The sequence below is a fragment of the Physella acuta genome, unplaced genomic scaffold, assembly GCF_028476545.2.
Source record: "Physella acuta isolate Inbredline_101_S28 unplaced genomic scaffold, ASM2847654v3 ptg000571l, whole genome shotgun sequence".
Classification (NCBI taxonomy): domain Eukaryota; kingdom Metazoa; phylum Mollusca; class Gastropoda; family Physidae; genus Physella; species Physella acuta.
In genome coordinates, this window is record NW_026732090.1 from 284,223 (window position 1) to 296,918 (window position 12,696).

The following is a 12,696-nucleotide window of genomic DNA, read 5'->3' on the forward strand; positions in this document are numbered from 1 at the left end:
CAATGAACCACTTCAGTTTTTTCTATGTTGGATTTTTTGTTGTTGCTATAAATGATAGTAACAGTGTGAATTAGTAACAGCTGGTGTTGGTTGGTATTAGAGTGAAGATTTCTGCATCAGTAACAGTAGATATCAGGCAATAAAATACATTGAATTTATTCACCTTAAATTCTAATACCTATTGCTCAAACTAGTCAAACAAAACTTCATGAATAGCTGTTATTAATGTAACAAAAGATATATATATATATATATATATATATATATATATGACAAACCAATAGACTACATTCCATGTAGAATGTGTCAGATACAAAATTTGCTTAAGGTCTTTACATTCTCAAATTATTCACACATTTTCTATAATACTAGTGTACCCATCGCACATTTCTGTGCGCAACATTTTAAGAGGATTTCGTCAATGTTCTACCGACCTTGTTTTCAAAATCTGAGTTATTTCAATCAAATTAAATGTAAGCAATTGTGGTACTATATTTCAGAATTTTATTTCTTGGATCTCAGTTGTTGGGGTGCGCGTTTGTCCACACTAGTGCCCCAGAATGTATGAAAAACTTGAGTGTACATTGATCACCCTCGGCAACTTTGAGGTAGAACACCCCTTAGGGGAATCAAGTGTAATAGCCCACTGTAGCTACATGTATTAAAGTTCTCATATGGGGAGCCAGGTGCTGCTCTGTTGCAGTCTGAGTAATGATTCGAGTTGTAGACTTGACCCCTGAGCAGGACTTACGAATGAGCACTTGAAATTTTTGCGTGGGGGGGGGGGGCGGACACTGGTAAAAGCATATATTTTCTATATAAATTCTAATTCGTTCGTGGGGGGGGGGGTGGCTCCCCCGAAGAGATGCCTGGAAGAAACACTGGTTTCAATACATCCTGCCTTTAACTTACTTACTTTAAGTTAAGATATTATTTTTTTTTTTTAAAGAAAATACAAAATCCATGTCACATCTTTGCCTCCTTGCCTAAGCCAAGGTCCATCCACGTAGGTCATTGTAACAATCCCCTTAAGTGCAACTCTATCTTGGGTTTATTAAATATTATTATTAAATACCATTTAATTATAAAGAGGTATTCTATAAAATAACAGTAAAAACAGCCTTCACCAGATTAAAAATAAAATGTCTTATATTAAATTTTGTTTTCTATTACGGTCGTGATGAAATTCTTTTTAAGTGAACTTCCGTTTTATCCACTTTTACTTTCGTTTTTGGCAGGGATAAAGATGTCTTGCTTTGACTTTGAGAAATGAAAATAAACAAAAACAATTAACTTTAAAAAAAAGTGGTGTGAGTGTGATTATAGAATCTAATTACGAAGTGTTCATATTTATTTTGTGGGCCTATTTCAAATTTTTCATTTACTTATGTTAAGATCAAGATCTGTATAAAATTTTAGATAGAATTTTCGAATTTTCATAGCTAACCCAGAGTAACCTAACCTGTGTAGGTGTAGTGACCTGTAGTTTAGTAGTATTCCTAACTATAACAGATAACTAATTAATTAGTATTAGGCCTAGTAATAATAAATATTAGGCCTAATAAGTAGGGGCCTAATTAGATTAGTGTCATTAGTTATTATATGTGTATAGTATAGTATTAGTTATAATTAAATTAGTAGTAAGTAGGCCTATACTATACTCTTTTACTCATGGTAATCTATCGCTTTGTATGTAAAATCCGCCGAGGTTAGTAATGTGAAAAGAAGGTGCCTCATTAAATTTTAATAATTATTTCACATTTTAAAGAAGATTTATGTTTTGAAAAGTACAAACATGTTTCAAAGTTTCATTCATGTACCTGTTTTTAAACAATTCTAATAGAATTTCTATTAAAACTTTTCAGTTATAAATAAAGACTAGATCTAGCTATGTTTTCATCAGATGCAACAAAGCTGTTTACTTCAGCAGCCATCTTGTTTAAGTTTTTTTGGTAAACTTATAGCGGGAGATTCAGGGGAAGCCACTCTATTTTACAAATGGCTGCTGTTTATATAGCAAATATTGCTAGCAAACACTGCTGTTTTAAGTTAATTTCTGGCCTATATTGAAATATTTAGCCTTGATTTTGGTTTATTATTCAATTATCTATAATATTTGACACAAATATATCACAATATACTTCTATTAAAGCCTTAACAATGAGGCATCTTTGTCACACATTACTAGCCTCTGCTGATTTTACTTACCTAAAACGATAGATAGGGGAATGAGTGGTCTAGCGGTAGAGAGCTGGACTGCTAACCCGTAAGTCTCGAGTTCGAATCCAGGTTCAAGTCAGTAGACCGTCCCTGAGTCCACCCAACTCTGATGGGTACCTAACTCATGTTAGGGAAAGTAAAGGCAGCTGGGCATAGTACTGATCACACTATCTCTTCATATGCCGAGGTCACAGAAACAAGTGAACTCTACTTCACTTGCCCTATAGACCATCAGGTTTGAAAAGGGAACTTTACTTTACGAGTTAGACTAATTTCTAAGTTATTTTTTAATGATTTATAAACTAAAGTCAGTACAGTCTGTGCTGCACATTATACCAAGGCTGCTTGCTTGTATGATTATGCCCATAATTTTATGATTTTGACACACAGGATACGAGTAATTACTTCTTCTCATTTAAAACTAGTTTTATCATTAACATTAAACTGAGCATAATAAAAAAAATTTTCAAAGATTTGGTGGTTGTTATTTTTGCTAACAAAGCAGCTACAGTAAGGGAGGGACTGAAACCAAGATGATAGCAGCTCAAATTATGTAGTCTTAAATTTATATTAGTATTATCTTATTAAAAGTTTAATTTGTACGTGTTTCACATTTTGTAGGATGGTCAACTTTGTCAAACTCTGGAGGAACAAGGTTAACAATTTCTGGCAATAGAATGAGTAAACTTTTGACCAAAGCCGCTGTGGCATGCTCGAGGTTGTTACAGACTGGCAGTCTTGGCTCTGGTTTTACAGATGCTCTTGTTGTCAGATGTTTAAACACGCAACAAGAGGTGCTGATGAATGTTTTTGACAGAAAGGCTAAGCTGCTGCAGAGAGAGAGAGCTGCTCAAGGCATTAATGGAGAAGATGTCAGTGTTTACGATTATGTGAAAGATGAGGTATGTTTTGTACAATTATACTTTTAGTTGATGAAAACAAATCTAAACATTTAAATAATATTTATTCAAACATGCTTGCTATTTTCATGCTTTATGAAAGCAATAATATAATTTTATGGAACCAATTCCTGAAAAGTTTGACCTGTATATAAATGTAATTCTACCAAAATTTACTTAATTGATTTTAGTGTAAAAATAATTTAATATTTAAATTAGCATTTTAAAGCTTAACCATATGTTACTGAAATGATGGTTTACTTACTTTCAATACAGATTTTCTTTTTAAAGTGTCTTTAACATTTTCTTCACAGTTTGGCTATAGGACTGCTGAAAGAATATGGGACATTAAAAGGTAGTAAAGAAGTGTAGAAGTGAGCTAGAAATGGTTGTAAAATTGTTTCATAGCCAATTTACATTTTGGAGAGTTTTTATAACTATTCTCTTATATCCACAAATAAATTATTTAATAAATAATTGTATAATGTAAAGTGAACCCATTCCTCTTAAATAAAAGATACAACATTTAGTTCCTTGTGATTTAATCACATTTTAAAATAGTGTTTAAAATTTCCTCCAAATAATATTAAGTAGACCTATTCTAACACCAGTGCACTCAGTATGTTAGTACATCACTAACAGTCATTGAACTCGACCGTATACTATATTTTTCAAATAAGAAACTGCTATGGTTCTGTTAAACATTTTACATTAGAATTTGTTTGTGTAAAAATTTCGAATTAGTTTAATCTGAGACAGACTTTTTTTTTACATTAATTGAGGTTTGGTGTTGTTGATTTGATTTCATCTGAGACAGACTTTGCATTACAGGAGGTTTAGTGTTGTTGAATTGATTTAATCTGCATTACAGGAGGTTTGGTGTAGTTGTTGATTTGGGCAGTGGCAGAGGACATGTTACAAAACACATTTGTAAAGATAGTGTTGACCTGATATATCAGTGTGAGTTCTCTCCCTCATTGCTGGTGAGTTCCAAGTTTAGTAGCATTAAAATAAAATTGTTGGCTTCTGATAATGTATTAGTTCTATTATTATCTATATATATATAATTCTCTTCTTGGAGACGTTAGAAAACAAGCTGTAAGCGCGCCTTGCAGTCCCCTCTCTTCCTCTCTAGGAAGTCTGGTGAGCTGTGGTTCACGCTAAATGTTTACAATCATAGAGCCGGGTTTAGTGACGGCTATTAGGGGCAGATAATGTAGTTCGAAACGATTTTAAACTTAGGGGAGGTAACGAAGAGGAGTTTGCTTTCAAGGGGGGGGGGGTGGGTATCGTCCTTAATGACCATCTGATAGTGTTTTAAAGCAAATATTTTCAGTGGCAGCATTGGTACTGTCGAATTCACAAATTATGAATTACTGAAAAGTAGAAAATAAAACATCTAAATAGCGGCGTATGATACGCCGCGGGTCGGCTCGAATTAGATAAAAATTTAAAGCCTAAATTTTTACATGCTGTATTTTAAGCTGTGTTTTCAGTTATTTTGTTAAGTGCTATTTATAAATATTAAAAATGTAAACATTAGCAACTATGAAAGTGCTCACACAACAATAATAACACTATTACAGCACTGTGATACCATCATATAAGCATTTAGTCTAAGCATTATCATTAAGTTGTTTCATGAGATCTCGTAAGAAATTTATTGTTAAAATGCTTATTAATATTTTTTAATAAATTGAACTGTACAAAATGTGTAAAAAAAAGTTGGGCATCGAAATATAAATAAATTTGCTGTAGTGAAAGAAATTAAAAAGACAATTAATTCTACCTAATCTGCATATTTGACCATTGGGTCCAATGAGTATATCACTGCTTATTTTACACTCTATTGGTAAAATATTTATTTTTTATTTTGAAGGATCAAGCTGCAGTTTCTCCTGAAGTCACAACTAAAAAAATGGTGGTTGATGAAGAAAATCTGCCATTTGAAGAAAATTCCATTGACATGTTCATTAGCAGTTTGAGGTGAGTTGGTTCTAGATAGAAAATAAACTACCTGCTTTATATTAACACATTTTTAGAACTTGGAGCAACTAAAACTGTTTATTCTGTATGCATTGTGTAAACATTTTTTTAGACGTTGTTTGTAAACTGGTTATCTTTATTTCAGTCTCCATTGGGTGAATGACCTCCCAGGGTGCTTAAGTCAGGTAGGAGCTATTTATAGCGCTACTTTGTTAAATGACCTGAGATGTATTTTTAAGTTTTCTTAACAAGAATATTTCACTCAAGGCAATTTTTTTATTTTATTGTGACTTTTAAAAATATTTCTGCAAATATTAATGAAATGATGAGTTTATAATACTAGTCATTCATCTATTTCAAAACATGATTAAAGTCAATTTTTCCCTTTTATACCATCTTTAAACCCTAACTTTTGTCTAGATCCTCAGGGCTCTGAAGAATGTTATTAAACCCTAACTTTTGTCTAGATCCTCAGGGCTCTGAAGAATGACTGTTGTATAATTGGCTGCATGTTTGGAGGTGACACACTGTACCAGCTGAGAGTGTCCCTGCAGCTTGCTGAGATAGAGAGGGAGGGGGTGAGTAGTTTAGTGGCCCCATTATGTTGTGTGGCTCTTGTCCTGTTGTCACTTTATGTTGTATGTGGCCCATGTCCTATTGTCATATTATATTGTATAGCCCATGTCCTATTGTCACATTATATTGTATAGCCCATGTCCTGTTGTCATATTATATTGTATAACCAATGTCCTGTTGTCATATTATATTGTATAGCCCATGTCCTATTGTCACATTATATTGTATGGCGTATGTCCTGTTGTCACATTATGTTGTATGGCCCATGTTTTAAAATCTCCTGCAGGGTTTTGCCCCCCACATCTCCCCCTTCACCACAGCAAATGACCTTGGAAGTTTGCTCACAAGAACTGGATTTACCTTGCTAACTATTGTGAGTTGTTTTCAGTGTTACTGTATTCTGTTTATTCCCATACCAGTTTATATTGCAGTTATTTTTCTTTTCTTCTAAAAACTTGTATCTCTATAAGTTTAAAAGGCCTATTTATTAACTATATTTCAGGATATGGATGAGATGACAATTACGTATCCTTCTATATTTGAACTCATGTATGACCTTAAAGGTAGGGTTTATAAAAATTAACAAACAATTATTTACTGGCTGTAAAAACTTATACAAAAAAATAGAATTGATTATAGAGCACCATAAAATAAGATAAAGTTGTATACAAATAATTTAACCAATCTATTTGCTAGGTATGGGAGAGAACAACTGCACATGGAGGAGGAAACCCCAGCTCCACCGTGACACCATGCTCGCTGCAGCTTCTATTTACAAAGGTGACTTGTTTTGGTTTTTTAGATAATATCAAAAGCACATAATACAAGTTTTTAAAAAATGGTTTATTGATCTTTTTTTTCTTCTTCGTTCTTAATTTTAGTGTTGAAAGGGATTCCCTCCAACTCAATTAAGTATAAGTGTCAACTGGATATGCGCTATTTAGGCCGTTGACTCCGTTCTGAGCCTTCGTTGTTTTGTTTTTTATTTGCTTCCACAGCCTTTGTCCAACCAAGTACAAACTACAAGGCAGCAGTTGTTTGATTTTGGAGTTGTCTCTCCTAGAAAAGTTGCTGTCCCCAACTATCGAGCCTCATCAGCCCAAGGGTTCGAACTTGAGACCTTTCGGTTTAGCAGCCATGAGCTTATACCGACTCGACTACGCCGAGCCCTAATTGTGTATTATTATTTAAAATCTGATTTTTAAATTAGTTTTTTTTTTCTCTGGCATAATAATTTTTTAAATGATTCTAATTTATTTAAATCCTTCAGAAATGTATGGCAATGATAAAGGTATCCCAGCAACCTTTCAAGTCATCAACTTCATTGCTTGGAAGCCTGACCCAAGCCAGGTTAGTAAAACAAAATTAAAAGCCTAGAAAAAACATAAACAAATTTACAAGAAAACATGAGCTGCCAAAAAAAAAATGCTGAAAAATAGATTGTTTATATAAATAATGTAATTGTAAAGGCTAAAAAAGCAATGTTTATTTTTTGTTTACACGTGTAGGCCTACTGTTTTTATAAGCACAGGTTGACAGTAATTCTGTGTTGAGATTGTTTGAAAACATTTGTGGATTGATTACATTTTTAGAACAAAATCATTGCACCATTTCTCTTTTCTAAGGTCATTTATAAAACAAAATTTAATAAGTTTTACTATTTAGGTTCATTATAACATTAAATGAATATTTCTGCCACGAATTAAATTAAATGATTATTTCTATCACGAATTACATTAAATGAATATTTATGCCATGAGTTATATTAAAAGAATAGTTTTGCAATAAATTAAACTACATGCTCATTTTTTTCAATGAATAACAAAGAATAATTTTTTAATGAATAAAACAAATTTTCCAGCCAAAACCAGCCAAGCGTGGATCAGGTCAAGTTTCTCTAAAAGATTTGGACAAGGTCAGTTTTTATCACACAATTTTATCAATGTACAAAGCCTTGAAGTTAGCCCATCAATGTTAGGTTTTTGGCATGATTTCTCTGCCATTTCTTATACATTTTTAATTGTTTTATCTGATATCTAGATCTAAAATTTTTACCTCACATTTTTATTTTACATTCATGTATCTCAAATTTTTATCTCACACTTTTATTTTACATTCATATATCTCATATTTTTATCTCACCCTTTTATCTCATATTTTTATCTGCCATTTTTCAGCTGGATCAGTTGGCCAAGCAAATGACAATGAAGCAAGCTGAAATCGATGGTGTCAAAGTTGTAAAACTAGAAGCAGGGGAACATGATGAAACAAAACATGATGACACAGATCCAAGCAAAGGAAAAGGGCAATAATAATTAGTTAAATTTAGGGGTGTGAATGTTCAAATGTAAATATTGGTAAAACGAGTAATTGTAATGTCTATTGGCTGATAGTTTTTATGTGAGTGAGATTGTACATGTTTGGATTTATTTTAGCTTGTTAGTCCTTAATTAATTAAAAATTTTCTAGGTAATTTTTAATACTTTTAAAAACAATTATAAAAGGTAATTACTGTTTTTAACATATTCAATACATTATTGTTTTTATAAAGAGAAAAATTATTTGTGGGCTTTTATTATGTTTTTTGTTTACATTATTTCATGTCATCTGAAAATATTAGAAAAAGTGTCCATTTCTGTTAGACATGCAGTAAGTCAAGTCGTGTACACTATAGATAAATAAATATTACAATACATTTTTGTGTTTGTCTATCACTCATTTTAACAATAAGTCACTGGTGCATTTGAGCTCCTAAACATGTTTTAAAAAACTAACAACTAATTCCCTAAAATGGTTGCAAATCATGTGCATGCCTGAGATGTCCATTCCAAATTTTCTGGCTAGCACGAAGATTCAGTTTTGTACAGGTAATTTTACTGACATGGATTAGAAGATGGCAAAATATAAAAAGCGTGTAATAACTAAGATTACAGTGGCCAGATTTAGGGAAGTGAGAAACTGGCCGCAAAAGTGTGTTTATTTTCAATTTCAGCAAATGATGTATTTCAGTAGACAATTTTTAGCATCTTCAAAAAATTCGAGCTATTTCAGGGGATGTAACTATGATAAATGTACACTGATTATCGTCCTTAGTTTGGATAAGCTCACGACAGTTTGTTGGGGAAAGGTGTTTACCACAACATAGGCGATCATTTCAAAACCCAAACGCCATTGGTTCGCCCTCTCAGACCTCGCATCCGCTAATTTTTAGTGTAGGTAGTGTTTGGTTTTTAAACTGCTACATTAGGTCGTCATGGTGACGTGTGTAGCTCAACGAATGGACGCAATTCACAACTGACATGAACAGCACTGGTACACGTGAACAGAATAACAAAAGCTCATTAACGGCGGTAGTCTTGTACAGCTAATAGTGTTACACATCTTAACATGCTCTACATCTAGTGTTTTTTCTGACATTTTTCTCCGAGGGGGGCGGAGGGCCGGGGCACTTGTAGAGGAGTGGGAAAAGGAGAGCGGACACTATATAAAGTATACGAGCCGACCCGCGGCATAGCATACGCCGCTATTTAGTTGTTTTATTTTCTACTTTTCAGTAATTCATAATTTGTGAATTCGACAGCACCAATGCTGGCACTGAAAATATTTGCTTTAAAACACTATCAGTAGGTCGTTAAGGATGATACTACCCATACCCTCCTCTTAGTTATCTCCCCTAAGTTTAAAATCGTTTCAAACTAAATTATCTGCCCCTAATAGCCGTCACTAAACCCAGCTCCACGAATGTAAACATTAGCGTGAACCACAGCTCATCAGACCATGTAGGGGTGGGGTGGTAGGGAGCGCGCTTACAGCTTGTTTTCTAGCGTCTTCCAGAAGAGAATTATATATATATATATAGATATTTTCTATATAAACTGCATGTTTCTATTTCTTTCCAGGAGGGGGGGGGGGTGCTTTGAAAGTGCCATTTAAAAAAAGCACAGGATCATATTCCGGACAGTTGGCGAGTGTCATTGTTAAAATTGACAGTAATAAAAGGACCAAGAAAATAACGTGAAAATATCATCAGTCGTCTGTAGCCATTTCCTTTAGACTATCAACCAATCAGCTGACCTCTTGATGGTCACTTTTAGTGTTTTAGTGCGTCTGTTTTACTAAGGGGGTCGTCCATAAATGACGTCACACTCGTAGGGGGAGGGGGGTCCGCAATTTTGTGACGGTGTGTGATGAGGGGGGGGGGGGGGGTTCAGATGGTGCGACGTCACACTTTTGCATTATAAAAAAGCAATGTTAGAAAACGAATTTTAGACGTTATTTTGCGTTTTAGAAAGCTGTTTTAATAAATTGCAATAATAATTTATTAAAATACTTTATTTTGACAGAGTTCAGACACGATTTTGGAAAAAAAATAGCTGTTTAAAATAATTCAACTGCAATTTTGAGGGGGGGGGGGGTTGTAGGCTGAGGTGTGACGTCATTTTAGGGGGGGGTCTAGCTTTTTGTGACGATGTGTAACGGAGGGGAGGGGGGAGGTGAAAATCGTCCAAAAAAGCGTGACGTCATTTATTGATGACCCCTAAGTCCAGTAAAAGTTTTGAGCTTTTTTAAAAAAAAGTAGATGTAGGCCTAATTTACATATCACTTTATCGGTCGTTAAGTGTGTTAACTGCGCATGCTCAGAACAAAACGGCTGCAGTGTCTAATGTCTTTGGCGAGCGTAAAGACACATGTTGGCAGAGGTGTAAAATAATTCGCAACCATATTTCTGTTCGTGGTGGAGAGGGTAGACAATGCACGTGGGGTGGGGGTGGGGGGATGCGTGTGCACCGTCATGGGAATTACTGCTGTCATTATATGTTTGGGTGGGTGGGGCGGCTTCTTGTTAGGGCTGACAAGATCTGTGTAGGCAACATCACTAATGATCACTTGTCATCGCTTCCTTCTTGGACTTTTAAAAAACATTAAATATATCTCTTAGTTTAAAGGGGGAGGCTGGTAGGGCTGCTGCCGGGGGCCCCCGAATTTTCTCTTACAAATCATAGTAAACAAATTGTTTTTCTTTACTATAAAAACCAATGCATTAATATTTGCACTACACGCTTATTGCCTTTGTAAAAAATATCAAACACGGGCAAACACTTAAGTATAAATGTCAGCTGTCATCACCTCCTACCCAGACATTGTTTATATAAAGAGGACGCTTCCTAAAATAACATTGTCCTGACCAGCTTTCGTTTATGACAATAAAATTAGTTGATTTTAAAGTTTAAAATACATAAACAACAACCGAATTCTGACAAATGAGTTGAGGCAAACTATTGACCCCCCCCCCCCATCTATTTTAAACAGAAACCAGCAATTAAACTTTATTTCATCAGATAGCGCAACACGGTGGTACACAAACATAAAATAAAAATAATGCTATTGTTCTGAATGAGCTATCATTTACAATCATTCAGACCAGCAGAATTAAAGACTAACCCTTGCAATGAATGAAAAAATGCTAGACCGTCTTTGCTCACCAGCTACATTACTAAGAAACGTATGGAAATATGCTTTACATATCTGTTATTAGAATTAAGGTTTCGGATAGTCATAGTTTTTAGGTGTAGGTTATCTAGATCTAGTTACTTTGGATTAAAACTTCCTAGATGCATCGTTTAAGATATTTGTCTTTCTTATTTGCCTCTTCGAGCCTGGCGATCATAGGGCAGACAATGGCGGATTGGAGGGGGGGGGGGGGGGGGGGGCGGGTGAGAGGCCCTGATTTTTTAGGTCTTCAAATTGGCTCTTAGAATGTAAATTTTAAGTGGTCTGATCACACATACAAACGTAATACAAAGCGACATATCTATTATGACCCTGCGCCTTCCATTTGATCCCGACAAGCAGCACTATAACCCTAACAAGGTTACAACAGTAGGCTTATTTAGAAAGGTATGGAGAGATGTTTTCAAATTTTGTGATCTAAATCAAAATTTTGTATAGTTATGCTTTTTTAAAGATAAATTACAACATATGGGTCTAATCAAGCACGATTTGAAAGGCACTGTAGTTGCAATATCAGGGGTGTAATTAGGTTATCCTGTATTTATTTTCCTGTATGTTTTACCATTTAATCCCAATATCTTTTCATCGAATTTTAAACACACCCGACCTAAACATGTTTGTGTATCAGGAAACGATTACACAGCTGTGTCGCTAGACTAATTGAGCTTTTGTCAGTCAACACGATCTACTGCTTGTGTTTAAATATCCTGTAAATCTTTAATTTCTTTTATCATTTGTCGGCCACACAGGACTTTTCAAAAAGTCATTTTTCGCCTGTTCTAATGACATGTGTTATAAAGATTTATTCCTTTCTTCGTTCCTTGATGGATGCGAACCCGTATATTTTTTGTGTGTATATCTAACCTCCAGTGGTATGAAAAATAACGAAAAAAACATGTGACACAAGAGCTAAGCATGTATTAACTATCTAGCTAAAATAACGTAAGTTTACATAATATTTTCCATCTCGGAATTTTTCACTAGCATTTGTTTACTTATTGTTAAACTATTTTTATTTAACACACACACATACACACGCACACACACACACACACACACATATATATATATATATATATATATATATATATATATATATATATATATATATATATATATATATATATATATATATATATATATTTATATATATATATATATATATATATTTATATATGTATATGGAGGGGGGGGGCAAACATTTTCAGCCGAGGGCCCGCTCAAGCTAAATACGCACCCCCACCCCCTGCTATCTCTGCTATAGTTTATTTCTGACCGAAGCCTTGTGATTATAACTGATCGGGCCAATCACTAACAAAAATTGGCCATCTGTTGATGGTCAAAGGTCAGTTAAGTTCAGGACCCCCGGATCTTAGTGGCTTCCAAATATTCTTTTATCAACGATAGAAAATGTACTACTGTTATTACATGCAAATACCACATACAAACGCTCTGTTTGAATATTACTTTCAAGTGCGTTTTGCCAGCTTCTATTATCTTATGT

The 12,696-nt window shown here is 34.2% G+C and overlaps 1 protein-coding gene across 1 annotated transcript; it reads left to right on the top strand.

Moving 5' to 3' along the window:
- The first annotated feature begins 1,227 nt into the window (after positions 1-1,227).
- Positions 1,228-8,376, top strand: LOC131946772 (arginine-hydroxylase NDUFAF5, mitochondrial). The gene is made up of 13 exons (XM_059307700.1): positions 1,228-1,310; positions 2,842-3,122; positions 3,434-3,474; positions 3,991-4,102; positions 4,999-5,105; positions 5,251-5,290; positions 5,573-5,683; positions 5,968-6,054; positions 6,184-6,244; positions 6,378-6,461; positions 6,952-7,031; positions 7,543-7,596; positions 7,859-8,376. The coding sequence occupies exons 2-13, from the start codon at positions 2,898-2,900 to the stop codon at positions 7,991-7,993; spliced, it is 1,137 nt and encodes a 378-aa protein (XP_059163683.1). The 5' UTR covers positions 1,228-1,310; positions 2,842-2,897; the 3' UTR covers positions 7,994-8,376.
- The last annotated feature ends 4,320 nt before the right edge of the window (positions 8,377-12,696 follow it).

What these genes read in the sequence shown, in the direction of transcription:
- LOC131946772 (XM_059307700.1), top strand. Translation starts at nt 2,898, where the DNA reads ATGAGTAAACTTTTGACCAAAGCCGCTGTGGCATGCTCGAGGTTGTTA. An exon ending in AGTTCTCTCCCTCATTGCTG is followed by an intron (nt 4,103 to 4,998) that starts GTGAGTTCCAAG and finishes TTTATTTTGAAG; the next exon opens with GATCAAGCTGCAGTTTCTCC. An exon ending in ACTCATGTATGACCTTAAAG is followed by an intron (nt 6,245 to 6,377) that starts GTAGGGTTTATA and finishes TCTATTTGCTAG; the next exon opens with GTATGGGAGAGAACAACTGC.